Here is a 20,049-nt window from a genome sequence, read left to right as displayed (position 1 = left end):
ATGTTCTTTAAAAGTGCATCCAAACATCATTATAGTCACTCAGACAGCTTATATGTTTTTTCCCTGCTCTATTCTGTAGCTTACGCTATTAAAACTGCTGCATTAGGATAAACATTTTTGCAGCTTTCTATTCAAGAAGCTGACAATGCAACATTCACTTTCACATCCAGTCATTGTAAAAATAAAAAAGAAAGGATACACTCTTTCAATTGTAGTGTTTGAAATATCTCGACAAAGTAAAACTCATCTGGTCTTTGCCAGCTTACAGAATTTCTTAAAATCGTTTTCAACTGTACAAAACCGTAAAACAAATGCCACTGTGATTATTTATTGAACAAAAGGAAACCTAAAATTGAAAAGGAAAAATCTGGAAAAACCCAACAGCTCTACTCATACTCTAAAGCTAGAGTTAAATGTGAGACCATTTCTATGACAGCTGAAGCTTAGCCCAAACTGAGTCATGGAATAGTAGCAAATATATGACATAATACCCTGGAGAAAAACTTTGAAACAATTGATTTCAAAAATGTACTTGATTTCAAAATAGTAGAATGGCTGTGACTGAACTTAAACAGTGCTTTGCACAAACAAAGATCTGCTATTTTAAACAAATTCAAGCAATGTTGTTAGTAAGGATGGGCTAAACTTCCTCCACATCATTGTGAGACTGATAAGATCATAAAAAAACAATTTTCTCAACTTAGTAATCCTGAAGGTGATTCTATATGTTGCTGGAGCACGGGGCGTACTTATCTTTTTTGCACAGGGTTTTCCATTTTGGTTTTATCTTTGTTCAGATGATAATAAGACTGTGGAAGCTCTAGTCTGTTTTTTGTAAAAAAAATAAAAATGGCTAAAGATGCCAATACTTTTGAGCACCCAAGATACATTTTTCAATGTGCTGAAACCTCTAGAATAAAAAGTGGTTGTCGTTACTATGAATGTACCCATTTGTGGTGGTTTTTAAGGGGAAAATGTGGCCTCATGAATGAATAGCAGTGATGGGGTGCTGTGGTGGCACAGGGGGAAAAGCACAACACATGTAAGTCATAGTCCTCGACGCGACCATCACAGGTACAATTCCTGGCCAGAAGACCCACTGCATGTCTTCCCCCTCTCTCATTACCCACTTTCCTGTCTGACCACTCTCAAATAAAGGTCACTAGAACCAATAAACCTTCAAAAAGTGAGTAGCAGTTAATCAATTACTTGGGACAATTTGATATTATTTAACTGAACCTTATTTTTATTCTAATTATTATTTTGTCATTACATACTACTTAAAGTTAATTTAAATTAGCATTTTGTTCATTCATTAGTTCAAAAGATCACCAACTAATGTTTTATATTCATTATTTAGAACAAATACACATTTATGAACTTTTTGAACATCCTGAATTTTGTTACAAGATAAGAGAAAATAACACAAGGACAAGATATACAGAGTATCAATTCAACACTGACATTTTCTGCAAGTAACAGTAACAACTTACGTAAAGTCAAGTTTCCGTTCCTAATTTGTCATACCTAACAGCAGAGGTCGCTGTTGGATAATTATCTGATTCCTAAAAACCAGCAGTCTTGCCAAAATAAAAGCACCAAATGATTAAATATTGACTTTAAACCTGCATACAATCAATAGTGGTTTTATTTAACATTCTACCCCTTTGTTATAAAGTTACAAAAATAATTCTTTAATATTTGAAAACATTTTTATACAGTTCTATGGCAGTGATATTTTACTAGTTCACTACCAAGGATCATAATGTTTTAACAACTTTGAAAATTAAAGTATGGTCTAGAAACAAACATTTTACAGCAGTAGGTTTCTGAAGCTTGTTAACTTTGTATAGTTCTGTGTAGTCTATTTAACTTATTCTGATTAGTAAGAGTTTTGAATGTCTTTCTCTCTTTTTCTGTTAACTTTTTTTCTTCAGAAGGCTTTATTATTTTTTAGAAGGTTGCTTCTGACTACTGGATCATTCATAAAATGATGACTGGGTGCATACTTTAGCACAGGATTGAAGACTAAAGTAGGAATATATTGTGCTAGATTGTAAAGACAATGCTTGGACTACAACATTTTCTTCTTTGCTTTTGTCTTTCTTACTACTTTTGTTGTTTCCCACGCTCCTCAGGCTAGTATTGGGGTAATGGGAACACAGGAAAGCCCCTATATTGAACTCGTCCTGTGTCATTATATGCACATACACAGACACGTCCAACACGCCCTCACTGAAACAAACACAGTCCCCCGGCGCCTCCTTCCTGAGTGACGCTGCCGAAGTGAAATAACAATGACAGGCTGCAGGGTGGAGGTGAATATCTGTAACTGTGTGTGTATCCCCTCACAAAGCATACACACAGACCCTTTTGAATCCTTAGTCTGGTGACTTTTGATTGATAGGGTACTGCAGGGAGGTCAGAAGTGGCCCAGAGGAGATCAGCAGTGTCCAGAAAGGACAAAGCAACTCACATCTGCATTTATGGTTTACATTATGAATATAAAAAGTACTCCATTCTCCATTGAGCATGCCAATCTAGTTCTGCAAATGAGAACCAAGTCAGTGTTTTGAGGTTTCTGATGATCATCCTTAGTACTCAATTACAAACCTGGTTACACACCTGCTCAATTCTCGCTCAACAAGTTTCTAAGTATCATATTAGTTGCAAACAATGCAGCTTCACCAAAATTATCAGAACAGGCAATCATTTCATAAGTAAAAATGTATTAACTTCATGTCTCTTGAAATGTAACTTCTCAATAATGCATTTAAGGCCTCACAGAGAGCTTGACCACATCCTTTTTAGAAAACTGGGTTCAATTTCACTATCTTACCCACAGACCTGAATGCCACCACACCTGCTAAATCAAGAATGTAAACAGAACCTGTCTGAAAACAGGAGGAAGCCTAAACAATCTCAAAAACCAACATATTCTGCCTCATTGTAAAAGAAAATACAATGAGAGGTGAGAAACAGATTGAACGATGTCTATTAGTCTGGAAAGAGCTGCTCAGTTTTTCCTAAGGCTTTGGGACTCAGGGAACCACAGGTGGCTAACAAATGGAGAAAACATGGAAAAGGTAGGAACTCTCCCAGGATTCACATTGGCAACTCATTTAGGAGGGTACACAAGAGCACAGTTCGTAATCTAAATCACTGGAGGTCTCACTTGCCAGAGTTACGTGGACAAAATTGTTGGTAATGCAAATTAAGGTATGTGTAATTGATTCAACAATCAAAAAAGACAGAGAAAATCTTGCATCTAAGGGACAGCCCCAAGAGCAAAATTACTGCTTGCCCAAAAACATGTTGATGACTCCCAAGACTTTATGAAAAGATTGTGAACTGATTAAAAAAAAAAGTTTTTAGAAGCAGTGCATGCTATTACCTTATCTATAAATTTAAGAGTCATTGCAACTTAAATCAAATGCTGGGTTGTCAATTGTTGCTGCCAACTGTGGCCTAACCAGTTAATAGGTTTTTATGGGTGATTACATTTTTGGCTTTGATGCTTTTCTCCCTTACTAAAATAAATCACTAGTTGAAAACAGTTGTTTAATCTTTATATTGTATCTATGGCTGATAGTAACGTTTATTTGATTATCTGAAACATTCAAGTGAGATTAAATAAAGGCAAAAAGCAAATAAAATCTGCATTTTTGCAGATGCTGTTGAGTTATCTCTTAAAAACTGAGGTGAAACTCTCCGTTGGTACCTTCTAATAGCTTTTGTTCACCACAACCATCACTGATGTTTCCATGTAAATGATTTCAAAGCCACAGTTTGCTTTTGCAGAAAGTGTCTTTTCTACACTTCACCCACCCCATACTGATTTGCTAAGACTCTCCACTCAGTACAACCCCACTCACATTTATGAATCACAGAATTGAAACAATGCTAAAGTTGTTGTGTAATGATTAATATCCGGCTGTGCCTACTTATTATCTGAACTTGACGGTGGCTGTAGCAAGTTTCTGAACAATGCAGTGATCAGATTTCAGGTTTCTCTGTCCAAGTGTGCCCGTTCCGTCTTGACTCTGGGCCTTTCATGCCTCTGGACCCTGCCCTCTGTTTCCGCACAATACTCAAAAACACAGATGTTTACAGCATGCCTTATTTATTTTATTTGCTCAGTTACTGTGTGACCCTGATGGGCTTGATATTGCCTGCATTAGGCCTGAGAAGTCAGTTGTTTACGTCGAAGTGAAATAAGAAGACAAAGCAACAGGAAATTTGGCACTTGTTCAAATATACTTCAGAAATACTCAACTGAAAATATCTCGACAACCAAAGCACCGTATGTTTATTTCTGTTTGTGTAGTTTTGGTTCCTCTTCTTATTCAGTGTTGAATTGTGGATTCAACTCTTGGGGGATATGGAGTATTTCAGTTTTGTTCCATTTTTTAAAATTTTGCATGTGATCACAAAATCTCTGAATCTTACAGGCGTATTGAGGCAAACTTACCATCCTGTAGACGGAGGTGTCTGAGGTACAGGGGACTCTGCAGGACATTACATCTTCCAGGTTCATTTTCTCTCGTTATGAGCAACAGATCATTGTAGACAAACACTGTGACCTACAAGAAAACAGGGGTGGAGGGAAAAACAATTACAAAGAGAGAAACAGGAAATTGAAAGGAAGTAAATGAAGCCAGGAGATAGATGAGTGGCAGTGGTAGAAGAAAAGGTGATGATACTTGTGCATTATTTTGTAGCTGCTGTGGCTTACACCTTACAAACCTGTGAACCAGTAGATGCCTTACTGACAGATCTTGCATTATGTCCAAACATAGACTTATTTAAGTAAAGTTTGTAGATGTATTAAGATGAACAAAAACAAAAACACTTTGACCAATTTGGTTAACGTGATACTAAAAAGTCTAAAATTCATTAGTAGTTTTTTGAAACGTGAAGCAAATATATACAGTAGAAAGTGATCAGTTTAAATGTTCAAAATTTTAACTAAATGCTTTTGCAATTGTTGCTTTCTCGCACTTAAGGGTGCGAGAAAGCAGGCAGGGCATTTTAGTTGTTGCCTATGTATATAAAGTGTGTGTGTGGGGGGGTGGGTGTGAGAGACAGAGATCATTTCAGTCTGAAAGTGTAAAAATTTGAGTGGGTGGAAGATAATGCAAGAGCGATCTAACTGTTTTCACACTGTGAAATGAACACTTTGACATTGCACCTGATGTAACAGACACAAATAAAATACATATATAGTTTCTAAATGATCTCCGAAGTTTTGGTGTTGGTTGTGTGAGTTTCCATTTTATGCTTTCTTTGGATTCCAATTTACTTATTTATTAATAATAAAAGTCATTTGAGAAGTCAAAAGTGAAAATTGAAAATAAAGAACAAAATGCCTGTGCAAAATAAAATCGGCAAGTAAAAGTTTGTACTCTTAGGTACATGAGACAGTTTTTACCATATTCTGAAAGTTATTCCATCGCTTGGTACACAAACAACAGCAAATGGCAAAAGTTTTCTGCCACTAGGGGTGATTCCAACACACAATAGCATGCAGCAGCCAAATGAGGTTGAACATTTTCCAACTTTAATGTGTCGTGTCGTTAGTCCGCATGTGCACGTCTACGTGTATAAGCTCCAAATTTTATATGTACGATTTTTGCTGGCCGTTTGCCTGGAGGAGAGAAAGCAGTTGTTGTCTCATCATGCAAGTTCCATTGGAACTGGATGGAGAAGGGGTAGCGTCACGCCCGTAGAGGGGAAAAGTAAATTCACAACATTATCTGCAATATGGAAGTTATTAATTAAAGATATCTTGGATTTGATTTTATTAAATTTGAAAAAACAACTTTAAATGGAATTACAAGCTTCTCAGCAGGGCCGTCAAAGTTGAGCCATTTGCTTAAAGTACAGACTAATCTGCATAATGGTGAATCTTAGCAAACAAATATTCTGAAAGATTTAAATAAAATTGAAGAACACATTTAAATAAATGTTCTTATCAAGCAAACAATGACAAGTTTAAAAAGTTAGTACTTTTTGTTATAGATTTTTTTGATCAAATATGTAATTGACAGCATAATTATTGTAGTTTTATTCTTGCATTCTTCTGTTTCATAAATACTCTCGATAATAAAAATACATAAATACTAGCTAATTCTCTTCTCCAACAATGCCATACACAAAAAACCTTGCATAGCCAACAATTTGTGAACAGTTGTCCCCCATACACACAAACTCACTCAACTCTCATAAAGCTGCAACAACAGACAGAGCACAAAACAGCTTGTTTAAAGAAGCAGAGTGGAGAGAAACTCCCTCATGACAAACATTGGCAGCAAAATATTTGTTTTATAACCCCTACGAGAATCTACTGTACTGCATACCAGAGATCACATGTGCTTTACAAAAAAGTGAATGATTCAGTTTTTTAAGTTATTGTGGCCTTTATTTATCAGCAGCTGGACAGGAAGAAGGGCACAAAGACATGCAGTAAAAGGCTCATGGCAGAGAATCGATCGGGAGACAACTGTACTGAGGACTGTAGCCTCTGCATATGGTATACCTCCTCTACCACTGAACTATCTGGCACCCAAAATATTTATTTTAATTTTTAAAAAAAGACACCTTTTGCAGACCAGCCTACATTGACCTTACTTTACCTGTACATTTTAAATAGTAAAAGTTGAGGCAACCAAGCATTTTTTCATTAGAGGTTTTGTAAGCAGAAAGACGTTATGTGGGTACTGTGGTCACAATTAAAGCTTTGACTACAGAACATGGGTCACAGGTTTTTCTGCCCGATTACCCACAGTCCACTGGCCAAAATTTATTAGTTTTATTGCACACTGACATGAAAAAACAGAATAGTACAGAATGATGTTTATAAACTTCAAGCAATTGATGCATAAAGAGTATTTTACATTTATGGGGCAGAAATGATTATCCTATTTTTCATACAGATGAATGCAGGTTATTCTAAAAAATGCTTTGTTTGCTTCGCTAAATAAATTCTTCTGAATCATATCTGTAGATATCTGTTGGACTCAAGGATGTGCTAGTTCAGCATACATTTGATCAAAATAAAAGTATAAAGGGAGCTCTCTACTGCTTACCGACCTCTTATGCAAATGCTCCACATTTTTTTGTGGATGCAAAAATGCATGCAAAACCACTCTAATATTCTAAAAAAATTATTTTAGTGGAATAGAAAAAAGACTTTTGGTCAAATAAAAAAAATCTGTTCTTTTCTCTGTACATTCTCTGTGTGTACCATGGTTAATGCAATGCAAAATAAAAAATAATAAGAAAAATACACAAAATGTTTGCACATTTTCCTCCCATTTGGTTCTGTCCTATACAGAAACATTTAATAAGTGCCACAAAATCTAATTTAATTTTCTGGAAATGACATAAGCACCTTCAAAGCATCAGGTTACTTCCAGTAAAACATGAGTGATTGAGAAACATGTGGTAAAACAATTTCCTTGATAGCCAAAGTCAGAAATAGTATTACGTCCTGATGTATTTTTTTCATGCAACAGGGAAACACCAAAATAAGTGAATACGGTTCTCGGCCAAGTGATGTATCCTACTTTGAGGTTTAGATAGCTTTCCATGTAAACCGCTTCAAAACATGACTCATTTTTACATTGCTAAAAAGGATTGCGACAACTATTCTTGCATATATTTACATTTAACCCAGACAAACGTGCACTCATTCCAGAATCCATTTTTAATGCAACGTGTTATTCAATGTGACTCACCTTTAAAGAGTGGTGTTTGCTCTCATGTAGAATCATCTCTTCGGATATGATGAGTGCTCGGCTGCACAGATCCAGAGGCTGGTTGCAGGGGAAAATCATATTAGCAAAAATTCTTTAGTATATTAGCAATATGCAAAGCAATTATCAAATCCCATGAAGCATTAAACCGTCATCACTGCTACACTCATGAGCATATAAGGGATTTGCTAAGAAACAAGTATAATTGCATGTAACGGATAATAAGAAATTTACAATACCAAGTCCATTATGATTCCTTAATCCAACTGATATGGTCAATCTCAAAGAGCCAGTATTATTTTTTGTGACTAACAACTGCACAACTGAAAGTTACTCTACTGAGAATCAAAATGAGTCATGACACAGAAGCAAAATGTGTGGTGACAAAAGACCGACACAAAAAATGCACAAGTGCCACAACGTGGGAGGAGGGGGACTTCCTCTGAAGTCCAGAGTGTGAAAAGGGCCCGTTTCAATGTCTGTGTACATTTTCAAAGATATAAATTTCAGAGGGATTCTTGATAGAAAAAACAATTGTAGTAGAAACTGTTTTCTGACATTGTGGCCATATTTCAAAATTTTCTCGTTGATATTCAGAGCAGTGTGTGTTTTATATGCAGAACTAATTATTTAGTAACAAAAAATGACTTCACTAAAGTTCCATCTGCTTCCTACTTTTTGACTTTAGAGTTTTCAGTCTTGCTGTAAAGTTCAGTAGAACATTTTTTATCCGCAGTGATTCAAGTGAAATTTGAAAAAATCCAAAGCCAACTCTAACATAGACCGTAATAATGCTTATTTCTTTGGCAACTGTAAGTTTATTATCCTGGAGAACAATGATCTCCAGTCTCTTTATACAACTGCTGTAGCCTTAAGACTAAAATTGTATTTAAAATCATCTCTTGCATAATGCCGTATGAAAATAGCAAACTCCTAACTCAAAAAGTGTAGTTAAATTAAAAAGGCCAAAAATATATTTTAGTCACAAACTTTAAATATACTTCCTCTGGGCCAAATTCACTCACGGAAAAGCCTACACATGTTATATTTATACCGTTTTCTAGTGAACACAGAAAAGCTCACAGAATTTTGTAGATTTTTAAGAGTTAGTTTTTGGAGTCTTGTCATCATGTGTGCTGGTGTCCATAAAGACCATTGATACATTTAAAGAAAAAAAAAGAGAGAGACGGCTGAAAGACACTAAAGCATAGGAGTTGCAGGGTGTGTTTTGCTGCAGATAGAAGAGACAGATGCACTTAAAAAAAAAATTTCAATTCATCAGTGTAGCAAAATATGTAAATTTAAGACAAGCTGTGTCAAAACTCACAACTAAAATATTAAAGAATATAAGACTGACTAACCTGAACAAATATGGGGAAGATGAGGATCTTCGGTGCGACTTTGACATATCCATAATTGGCATGTGGAGTATGTGAGCGGACAATCGTACAGTTCTGGTAGTTAGCAAAATTGGCATTCTGTTGTTGATAGTTAGCTAGGCCGACAGTGGGGGAGGTGGACGACCCTTTTGACACCTTGGAGTTGTTAGATCGTCGCAGGAAGCCAGTACGGCTGGAGAAGCCTCCGCCACCATTGCCACCACCACCGGTAACACCCCCAGAAAAAGCATTACTACCGCCAGCACTGCTCTGAGGCTGTGGACCAGTAGTCTGCCGTGTGGAGTACAATCTGTTGTAACCTGAAGCTAAGAAACACATCAAAAGCATAAAGTCATAAAAAAATTTGGATTTTCTACTAAACCAATGCAAGAAAACAGTCAAGTCAAAGAACATTGCAAGTTTAAGAGATTTGGAAAAACAATAAAGTGTGAAGGTTTCGATTCAAAGTAATGATGAAAACATAACTTAGAGTGCATGTCCTACCTAATGTACCCTGGTTGTCGGTATACACAGGCCTCAGTATCTGAAAGCAAGCAGGATGAAATAACACTGAGATCGTTTGTATCAGCAAATCTATGAGTTACAATCAATAAAATTAAAAGATCTTTTCAAAAAGTCTAAGCTAATGTATGCCACAGAGTATGCTAATTGTAATTAGCAAAGCATTTTAACACTAATTGGCTGTAAAAGTTTATAATTTCTTCTAGCAACTATTGATGCTGTTGACTCAGGTTGCTGAGTTATGCATTTACACAATTATCTGCTGTTTGGTGGGAAACATAATGTGCAGCAAAGATCATCCACCTAATCGGTCTGTAAACCCCGTCAGGTATTGCTGGTCTCATTGTTACACAGTATGCAGTAGAGGAAGTCAGTACCAGACATACTAATCAGATTTATGTGGAAGTTAAAGTAACATTTGGGAAGCATCGCAACATTTTAAGATATTTCTTTACTGTAAAAGTACAATGCAACAGAAGAGTTGGTGTGCGCTTTCAAAGCATTTTTGTGAACTACAATACTTTGTTCATTTGAGATGCCACAAACATGACCCATTTCTACAGGGCCTTTATTATTTTTAGCCTGTCTAAACCCAACAAAGCTCTGCTTCCCTTTTGTGCAGAGACTGATTTTTAAGCTGTCTGAAGAGAAGGGTTTACTCAGAATGATAGCATGTTGCTCTTTTTCCTCAGGCTATACTTTTTTTTTCAATAAACTAGTCTGTTATTTCTGTGAGTCTATCTGCTTTATCTCCTAACATCTAACTGTTCTTATGACTCAGACGGTAACACTCATTTTTGTCCTAATAAATCTTAAGCTGGAAAGCACAGATACAGAAAACTGCAAGAGGAATACTTTTAGCACAACATACAGACAGCTTCAAATGACAGACATACAAGTAAGAACAAAAGAGAAGGATGAGTTAGTTAGACAGATTATATATAATTTAAGCTCTTTTCAGAGATTTGCTTAATGAAAACAGCATTATACGAGCGGAGATGCAAATTTTATTTAAACAGGAACTGCAGAAGTATTTTAAACAGATCCTGAATATTTTGATTCAACATGTTTGTTAGTATTGTGTTAGCTGAGGAATTCAGATCAGCCTTTTTGATTCATTTGATTCGCTTTATTTCATTTTTTTATGATTGAAACTTTACTTCGAATACAAAGGAGTATGTTCTGTATAAAATATAACTGACATGTCATGTTGTGAATGTACATGTATGTTACAGAAAGTATGTAACTGATTTCATTATATATACCTCAAAGAAATATTTTTGAGGATTTTCTAAATTAAAATTAAAGGTATGTATATGTAATTAATGACACAAAGATAATGTATCTGGATGATATCTGTAGATAAATTATGCACAAAAGCATTATTTTCGAAAATGAAAATAATTACTGGTTGGTAGAAATGTAACAAAACAAATAACACAAAAACTTGATTATACTGTGTTATTAAAAATCTATCTTTATAAGTCACTAAGAAAATGATTTATATGTCCAACATGAAATGTGTTGAAAACATGCATAAATCACTGAAACAGCATTAATCCACAGGACACGGACACACTGAACAGACAATCAATCTATCTATCAGCGCCAGGGATGTAAGGTAAGGAAACATATCTAGGTTGTGCCACCAAATGACCATAATGAGGATGAGGAGGACGAAGAAGATGATAAAGATGCAGCCCTCCACCAGTCTGTGGTACCTGGCTTCCAGGGTTGATGGGTGCCAGGATGATGTAATTGTCCCCATTGGATGCCTTCACCCTGGTTCCCTTTAATGTGGCGGTTGGAGGATGATGGAGGAGACGGGGTTTACCATCCAGTTCTTCAGCCGATCCCATGTGGGCTCCCCATGCCAGCGTCCCTCTGCTCCCACCGACACTGTTTCCAGTTTCAGAGCCGTTCACCAGCAGCCTGCGGGCTGTAGTAGGGCGGTGATGCGCTGGGAGAGGCGGCACAGCTGGTGGAGCTTTGCTTGGGCCAACATCTGGTGCGCGCCTGCGGGTGGGTGGAGAAGGAGCGTCGTAGTTTGAGGTTGAGGGTTTGTAAGAAGGCCGGTGGATGAGGCCTTCAAAACTAGGTTTAGCCGAGGGACCGGTGCGCCATACCACCACTGTAATTTCATTGGCACTGTTTCTACAACATACAGAAAAAAATACAGGAAATCATATCCATCTTTGTGTGAAAGAATAGATTAAAATGTTGCTTAAATGGAGACAGAGAAGTAAAGAAGTAAATTAAAATCACACAAAAAAAATTCTTTTGGCTTAAAATTAGTCCACTCAATAAGCAATGACAGCCACCAGCTACTTATTATGGTCTCCAAGTTAAACTGGTCAAAAATCTGTATTGTATCACACATTTATTTCAGCTTGTTAAAAGAGTAAATGTAACTGGAAGACTTCCAAACTAGTGTTGGTAGAACCATTGAATATGGATCTAAAAAGGCCCAGTAAATAAAGTATGTGAACTGGTCTCCTATGTTCTGGTTACCTTATTGCATGGGCCAAGTCCACACATTTCCACTGTTCCACTGGCTGACCATTTAACTGCAGGAGTGTGTCCAGCTGCTGCAGACCAGCCTGGTCCGCTGGACCCCCTGTAAGAGGGAAAGGAGAGTTGAAATCATGAAACACTGATACTACATGAGCCTGTATCTCTTTTACTATTATAGTTTCTCTGATAGAGAAGGAATTATGGATTGCTTAGACACAACATTTATGTTTTGAATGTGTACAGAAAAAGTTATCTCCTGTTGCTTGCCTGTCATATTAAGAAATAAATCACAAAGGAGGGCAGATGCCATCTGGAGGGGTCTGATAAGTTGCATCCAACACAGTGCAATCAGAATAATATATTATTTTTATATTTGATACCTATGCGACAGTAAATTCTGGCTTGACAGAATGGCCGAAACTGTCCTGTCAGAGATTAACATGCTACAATCAAGCCCCAAATTATTCATATGACATGCAGATTTAGATAAAATATTATTTTAACCCAATCAAGATATAAGAAAGGAAACCAAACCGGTATCTTTCAAAATATAATAAAACCATGTAAAAGGAGGATCAATTAAGAAAAGAAAAACAAATATCTGTTTATATTTACATTTGTTTTTAAAAAAGTCTTCATTGGCATTACAGAAAATTTTTATATATTTTTTTTTTTTTTTACTTATAATGAGCTCCACATCTTTGAGAAAGAAAGGACACTTTTCCATCACCCTAACCTTTGGTCCCTTCAAGGATTCTTGATTAGATTCAAGTGTGGACTCTGGCTGTGCCACTATAAAAGGTTTATGCCACAGTCAGGAGAAAAATGTATAAAGTCAAGAGACCATTTTCAACCCTATTTCTGCCTCGAAAGCATGACTCCAAAAAAAGAGACACCAATCTGAGGTTAGTGTGAAGCAAGAAGAACTTTCATCCTAGCGCATATGTCATAGTTAATCTCACAAGTAACATAAAAAAAAATCTGAGAAAAAAAATCTGATTTTCAATATTTGGCTTAATCAATAAAATATAACTTTTCTGAAAACTGACAGAAGCAACAAGAAATTTTGGGAAATATAAACATTTTATAGACTGGACTGGAGATTGACTGCTGTCTTTTATAAACACTGACATGAGCACATAAAACTTGCCTGGATCAACAGCCTGCACCCTCACAGGGGAATCTGAGCAGATGGTGAATCCATATCCATCCTTCCCTCGAAGGATGGTCACCTGCAAAACACACACAAACACACGCCCACACACCAACTTAATCATTTTGTGGTACAGTGAATGACTCTCTTTATCACCTCCATTCCTCAAGGATTCAAAAAAATAATAATCAGCTTCCTTCCTACAGGATGATTAAGTAGATTTGTTTTCTGCTACTACTTCCTATTAAAACTGTCCTGACAGCAGATTCCTAGTGAACACAATTAACAGAGTGTGAAAGGAAAACAGTTCCAGAGTAGAAAGAAAATCGCTCTTTATCCAACAGTTGGAAAGGAAAGAAAAACAAAATGGTTGATGTAAAGTAGTTTTTATTAATGTTCTGAACTTAGGGTTTAAAAAAGAGAAAACAAAAATAAAAGTTTATTCTGGGAAATTCCAGATGTTAAAATATTTAAAGAAGCTGCATAATTGTATTTATATCAACACATAGCCAAATTGTTCTTTCTTAATGTAAAGAGTGCATATAGCTCTTAGTTTTTCTGCATATGCTGCTCCAATTAAGGTAATGAATATTTAATCTGCTAGAACAGCAATATGACTTAGAGTCATATTGCTGTTCATTAGGCAGAACAATTTTTACTGCCTAATGAGGTTGTCTGAGTTTTTATAGTCACTTCTAAATTCCTTATTTGTTTGAAAATGATTACATTTTTCTAAAATGTGTACCTCAACAGCTTTAATCTGCCTTTGAAAGTTAGAAAGCAGGTTCTACTGACAGAGGAGGATGTAGTGGCATAATTAAACCAATCTCAATGTTCTTTAAAAATACAAATAACCCCTCCTAACTCAAAATCTCACATTTATCGTATCCAGAGCACCGGATACAAAACGACAGCTCGGATGACTCTAACCCATTATCTCTCTTTCCCTTGCATTGTCAAACAACTCATATGTCTGAGTCAAAGTAAACACAATACCATCCAAAACATTTCACTTTCCATCCGATGAAAGCCATGGACATGAAACTCACACAGACATTCACATTTTTTCTTTGCTTTCTTTTTCTATAGTAAGCTGGCATGTGCATGCTCAATCTGCCCATGAGCTGGATGCAGCAGCTTGGAGAAGTTTGGTGATTATTCTGAAGCCCAAAGCTCAAGATGACCCTAAAATGTCGGGTAAAATTGTAGGTTTTCATAGCCCACTGATTTTATCTGACCTGAATACTGGTTTTTTTGACATCTTACAGCAAGCTTTAGTCTGTTGAATAAGGCTCTTTTTTAGACTGTCGCTATACTTAACCAGTTTGAAAAAACAATTATAGGGCTACGGATACAATTGGATGACTCATTTGCCTGCAATAAAAATTTACTTCTGGTCATCACCTGTTATTGTGTACACACTCAGTCACCAGTGTGTGTTTAATTTGTCGTTTTAGTCCTGGACTTTCCTCCCTGAACAGCTGAGATCACCCTAGACTAATCAAAGCCTTACCATAAGAACAACCATTTCTTGTGTACTTGGAAAAACAAAACATCTCAGTGCAATCTTTCTCATCTAAGGAAGAAAAAAAAGGCAGATACTGGTACACAAATGACTGGCTCAGATAAATAAAAAGTTTCACAAATAGGGATAAGAGGAGAATAACCAATTTTGGATTTTACTTGTTCTGTTAATGGTTCCATTGCCAACTTTTTTCATGCAACAATTTAACGTCACAAATATCAGTCAAAAAGAACTGTTACAGGTTCTTGGTAAAACTAGTAGTCCTGAATCCAACTGAAAACTATAGTGATGAGATCATACCCGCTTATGCATCAAAGCATAAGCGGGAATGATCTCAAAACAAAGTGCATCAAAAAGCAGGAGCTAAAATTGTTGATGAAAAAGAACCAACAAAACAATTTCTGATTAAACTTTTAAAATTTGACCTGCTGATTAGAACCTTTTGAGTGAAAACTGACTGGTCAGTTTATTGCTATTTAACTAGTATTTGAAAAAACAAAAAATAAAAAATTAGCAAGATTAACTGGATGTTTTAAAAATCCAGTTATATTTACTTATTGCTTCTCAAATTAGGGTGCGATAAGAAGAAAATTAATCCAAACCTCCTCTTCAGGTTTGGATTTATTGCAGCTGACTATGTCCCTTTGACTCCCACACCACAATGTCAAGCCATGATTTTTGGACCCGACTGTATGAAGGGAGGAGCAGGTCAGTCTCCAGTCTCCATCCGATGATTGCAGGACATGTCTTATCTACTTTCCAGCAGCGCAGGAAAGGGTAAACATTAACTGCTGACAGTTTAACACAGACTAAATGAATTTTACCAGGCCTGTCATGATATATGTACATGATTAGACAATGTTATCTGGCTAGATATTTTCAGTTGCTATATCTAATGACATGTTTTGCTGTATTTCTGTCATGTGATCTCAATCTTATTCTCAAGCTGCAACAGCATTTTAGATTGGGAACAATTAACTCGACTCTTCATGTTTTTTCCCCCTCGGGTTTTCATTCCTTGCAGCTTTTAATAATTTGTATCCTTTCGGTAACGTGTCCATTTCTGCTTTTTTCTCCATCAGATCTTTCTCTCACAATGTGAGGGATAAATAATTTAAAAACAGAAAGCTTGTGCACCTATTTTAAAAGAAATACATCTAGAGATCACCTGCATTTACTTATGGGAAGACCATAAAAAGTGCATTTGACTCTTCCATAATAAAAAAAGATGTGCTAGTGTTTAAAGTGGTGTGACACAGATTGATACCAAACAGCTAATGCATCTTTTAACAACAACCCCGCTCCATCCTTTTACTACCTCTTCCTGTTATTTATTTTTTACACACCTGAGGCAGCCTGCATCCAATGCAAAGGTGACACAGCCCGTGGATAGTGTGCATTACACCACCGCCTCCTCTCCCACCACCATCTCCACCATTTAGGTCAGCAGTCAATACGCACACACTACGACGGTGACTTTCCACTTGGTTTCCCCCTCTGCAGCCGGAGTATCGCCACAGCTTTCTTTGAGCGGCAGAGTTTGTTCTCCTGTGGCTGGTTTCCGAAGGCTGAGTGGACTTCAGCGTGTTGTGTATCATCATGATAGTTTCCAAAAGGTGGATATGGTGACCTTAATGTTGGATTTCCCAGTTGTCAGTTCAATTAAAGTGGCTCCAAAAGGAATCTTCAACCACACTTTAATCTTCTCTGCATTAACTTTGGGTAAATTGACTCTCAATCCAGTTTTTTTTTCTTTTTAACCACTGACCTCCAGTTGCACTGTCTTCCTTCCAAGCACGTCAATCCACATTCATGTCTGCAAGCTTTCCATCACTTTCTTCACAACCGCAGCTTCCAAATGTTTCACTTACTGTCCGTCAACTTTGGTAAAATCTCCACTCTTGAGTTTCTTCTCTTCTTCCAACTTACATTTGTCTTGTCTGCTCCGTGCCCAGAGTGTCCAGAACAACAGTAGCAGCAGAAGCTACTGAGATCAGCTGTGTGAGTGTGTGTAGTGGCGTCACGCAGGCGAGACTGGCGCTGGCTCAGCCTGCTGAGGACACACTGTAGCTCCTGGCAGGGGTGCTCATGGGAACTCTTCAACAGTAGAAGAATAGGAGGAAGTGCCTCCCACCTCAACAACACCCCCCCACCAAAAAACACACACATACACACCAACACACATGCACTTATGCATACCTCGCCATCCTACAGGCCGAGCGGCTTTGTGTGTCTGCCTCCGATAAGGCCAGTTTGCTTCCTGAGTCCTCACTATGAGGTTGCGAGAGGTGCTACAGTTCTAACGTAGGTGGCATGGCAGAGACACATTCAAACAAAATAGTAGCAATAAAAAGTATATTAAAAAAGGAGTATCAAGGAGCTATATAACAGTCGTGTCAAACTCCAAATACTATGGTTATTAATGCAAAACGTTTTAGATTGCTTACAACATTCGTGTCTAAGAGATGTTAATGGCCTTGTTTCCCAACAAAAACACAATGACACCAGATTTGCTCAGGGACATACTTTACTCTCACACACACTTCACACCTCATCATACTCTTTCCAGTTCCCACACTCCCCAGTCTACGTCCAGACATTATGGTTGTTTGTTATGCTTTCAACTTCCATATTTCCTCTGCTTTTCCTTTCAGCTGTTCCCTCTCACCTCAAACCACTACGTACGGAAATTCACAGGCCTGCAAACTCTTAAAAAGTCCCCTGCCCCCGCCTCCCTCTTCTTCTAGTTATCCAAACATAACTGTTTTTTAAAAATCCGTATGGACTTTAGCAAATAATAAAGACATTAAAAGGAGAGCAGGGGAAAAGGCCTCTTTAATTACCAATACTGCAGTGGCCTGTCTCACCCTTAGCAGCCCCATTATTTCCCAGCGTGCCTCTTTCTCCTTTAATTGCTTGGATGCCTGGCTCGTGGGATGAAACATGGACAGAGAAGTGACAGAGGAGCAATGCTGCACTTGTCTCTACAACGTTAATAAAGTGGCAGAAAACACCATTGTTTTAGGGTCTCTTTATGCCAGTGGTAATGGTAGCCTGTGCCTGTTTGCCTTTTCAAAGGGCGAGGGTTAGCCATCAAACTCACAAAAACACTTTCTCTCTCTTTCACACTGCGCTGTTCACCTCTAAATGGGCAGACGGACGGATTAGAGGGAGAGAAGAAAACACGTCTCGGGCAGAGGACTGAAAAAAGAGTTTTGAAAAGCTTGTTGAGGAGCCAGGCGAGGCCAATCTGGTTTTCAGCAGTGTGGGATCTCTGTCTTACTTTGTGTCTCCCCATCTCACTCTTTCTGACCTGAATAAACAGCTATCAAAGGAGGACGTCTCTTCCAAGCCAGTGAACACACAAGATGGGTCTAAGGCCAAGTTTGGACTCACAGCTCACTGCAATTGGAATTGCAGTAATAGATTGATTACGCAGTCATAATTACACAACACAAGGTAGAATGATTTATTTTTATTTGAAAGGCAGAATTAAAATAAACTTCTTGGACCAGAGCAATTCCTCGAATTCAACCCTAAAACTACTTCAAATACCCTTCAAAAGTAATTTAGCTTTGTTTCTCAAATCAAAACAAAAACTGAAATAAATAAATAAGAATTGATGATTTTTTTGTGCAAACGTATTTGTAGGAGAAACATAAAAGTTGTGAATTAAAAAACTGCTTAATAGAATACAATGCAAACTATCTTCCATCTATAAACACACCAATCAACAGGATGTACTTTGTACTTTGGTGCATTTGGAGTTAAGGGGGGGTGGTTCTGATGAACGCCTTTCTCTGATGGAGTCAATGTGACCATAATCATTTGGAAAAATAAAACTGTAAAACTCCTCCATTGAACACTAAAATTGGCATAGTCCATAAAATGCCTGACTGCTGCTTATCCAATATTAGAGACAACTTCAAGCATGTTTTTAAGAGTAAAAGCTTAATTTTTCCCATTTTCATTTTGGATGTTAGTAACTGACAAGAGCCCACCCAATACATAAAATTAACTATATGTCATGATAGATTAAGATTTCTAAACAGGCCAAGTTAAGTTCATTTAACAAGTGGCTCATAATAATTTCAGCAAGAAATGTAACATTCCAGATTAATTATGCTATTGAAAGAAAAGAACAAATATATATTACTATATATATCAGTTAAAAGTACAATATTACTTTTAAGTGATATACTAATATACTAAAAACTATTTAAATCTGAGCTGAATTTGTGAGCAGACTTATTGAGAGGCCAACACTGCCATCTATCTCTAGAGCAGATCTCAATCTGATTAGGATGAACTATAACTGATTTATGCATACAGTGATGGTAATAAAAGACTCATCCTTCCATCTGAATTTTAACTGTCTCTCCGAACATGTATGTGCTGCTTTCAGCTTCTATTAAAATTCTTTCATATCAAATGAAGGAGCAAAATAAAAGTTTCCTCTGCATCTTTAACAGAAGACAGAACTTTAAGATCCAGCAGGCCCAAATACTGACAAAGAACATTCAAGTAAACACCATATTACAAGTTTTTACAAAGTTAAAAATAATAAACTTTCTATTCTCTTCCTGTACCCTTCACCAATCCTTTTCATCTTTTCCCTAATGGAGAGACTTGTCAAGTCCATTTCCACAGGGACTGTTAAGGAGCTAATACTGGTTGACAAGCAAAGTGATGCTGGGAGACAACATACCCAAGGTGGAGCTATTGCTAACAATCACAAACATGTAACTTCCTGTCCATTACATTAGGAAACTGCTATTTTCTCCTTTGCATGTACATTTATTTCAATGCTTATATGGGAAATAAAAAAATGGATGAGCAGCGTGTCAGGGTCATCGGGTTTTCTAGATGGAGATATAATTTCCAACATTACTTTTGAACGGCACAAACTCTAAAGGTCATAATTCACCTCTCAAGCATAGTTTAACTTGCAACAAATAAATAAATACACACTGCAGCTTAAATAAAATGCAAATCTGCAAAGCAGTTCATGTGTAAGGCCAACAAACACTGAAAAATGTCTGAGTTAGTAAGTAGTGGGTAGCAGATGGTACCATGGAGATCTTTGTCTTGTCAGGGTTATGACCATGGGGGGACAGAGACAGAAATGAGATGGAACAGAGAGAGAGAAAAGAGGACAACGAGGTGAAGGAGCGCACCGCACAGTGAGAGAGAAAAACA

At 37.1% G+C, this 20,049-nt stretch overlaps 1 protein-coding gene across 4 annotated transcripts in view; it reads right to left on the bottom strand.

Annotated features, from left to right (window-relative positions):
- The window catches only part of rgs3a (regulator of G protein signaling 3a), a 130,866-nt gene that overhangs the window by 74,214 nt on the left and 36,603 nt on the right, over nt 1-20,049 (bottom strand). For 2 of the 4 annotated variants that reach the window (XM_028026172.1, XM_028026162.1), the window contains 7 exons: nt 13,323-13,404; nt 12,170-12,275; nt 11,380-11,812; nt 9,641-9,680; nt 9,119-9,462; nt 7,740-7,817; nt 4,472-4,583 (listed from right to left, as the gene is read on the bottom strand). In XM_028026172.1, coding sequence (XP_027881973.1) covers nt 4,472-4,583; nt 7,740-7,817; nt 9,119-9,462; nt 9,641-9,680; nt 11,380-11,812; nt 12,170-12,275; nt 13,323-13,404 — 1,195 coding nt within the window. Of the gene's footprint in view, nt 1-4,471; nt 4,584-7,739; nt 7,818-7,996; nt 8,109-9,118; nt 9,463-9,640; nt 9,681-11,379; nt 11,813-12,169; nt 12,276-13,322; nt 13,405-16,196; nt 16,919-20,049 lie in introns of those variants that run through there. The other 2 variants (XM_028026161.1, XM_028026164.1) reach the window with 2 other exon arrangements.

This window comes from Xiphophorus couchianus, chromosome 8 (assembly GCF_001444195.1).
Source record: "Xiphophorus couchianus chromosome 8, X_couchianus-1.0, whole genome shotgun sequence".
Taxonomy (NCBI): domain Eukaryota; kingdom Metazoa; phylum Chordata; class Actinopteri; order Cyprinodontiformes; family Poeciliidae; genus Xiphophorus; species Xiphophorus couchianus.
Note: the sequence above shows the minus strand (reverse complement) of the source record. Positions and strands in the feature narration are given on the sequence as shown.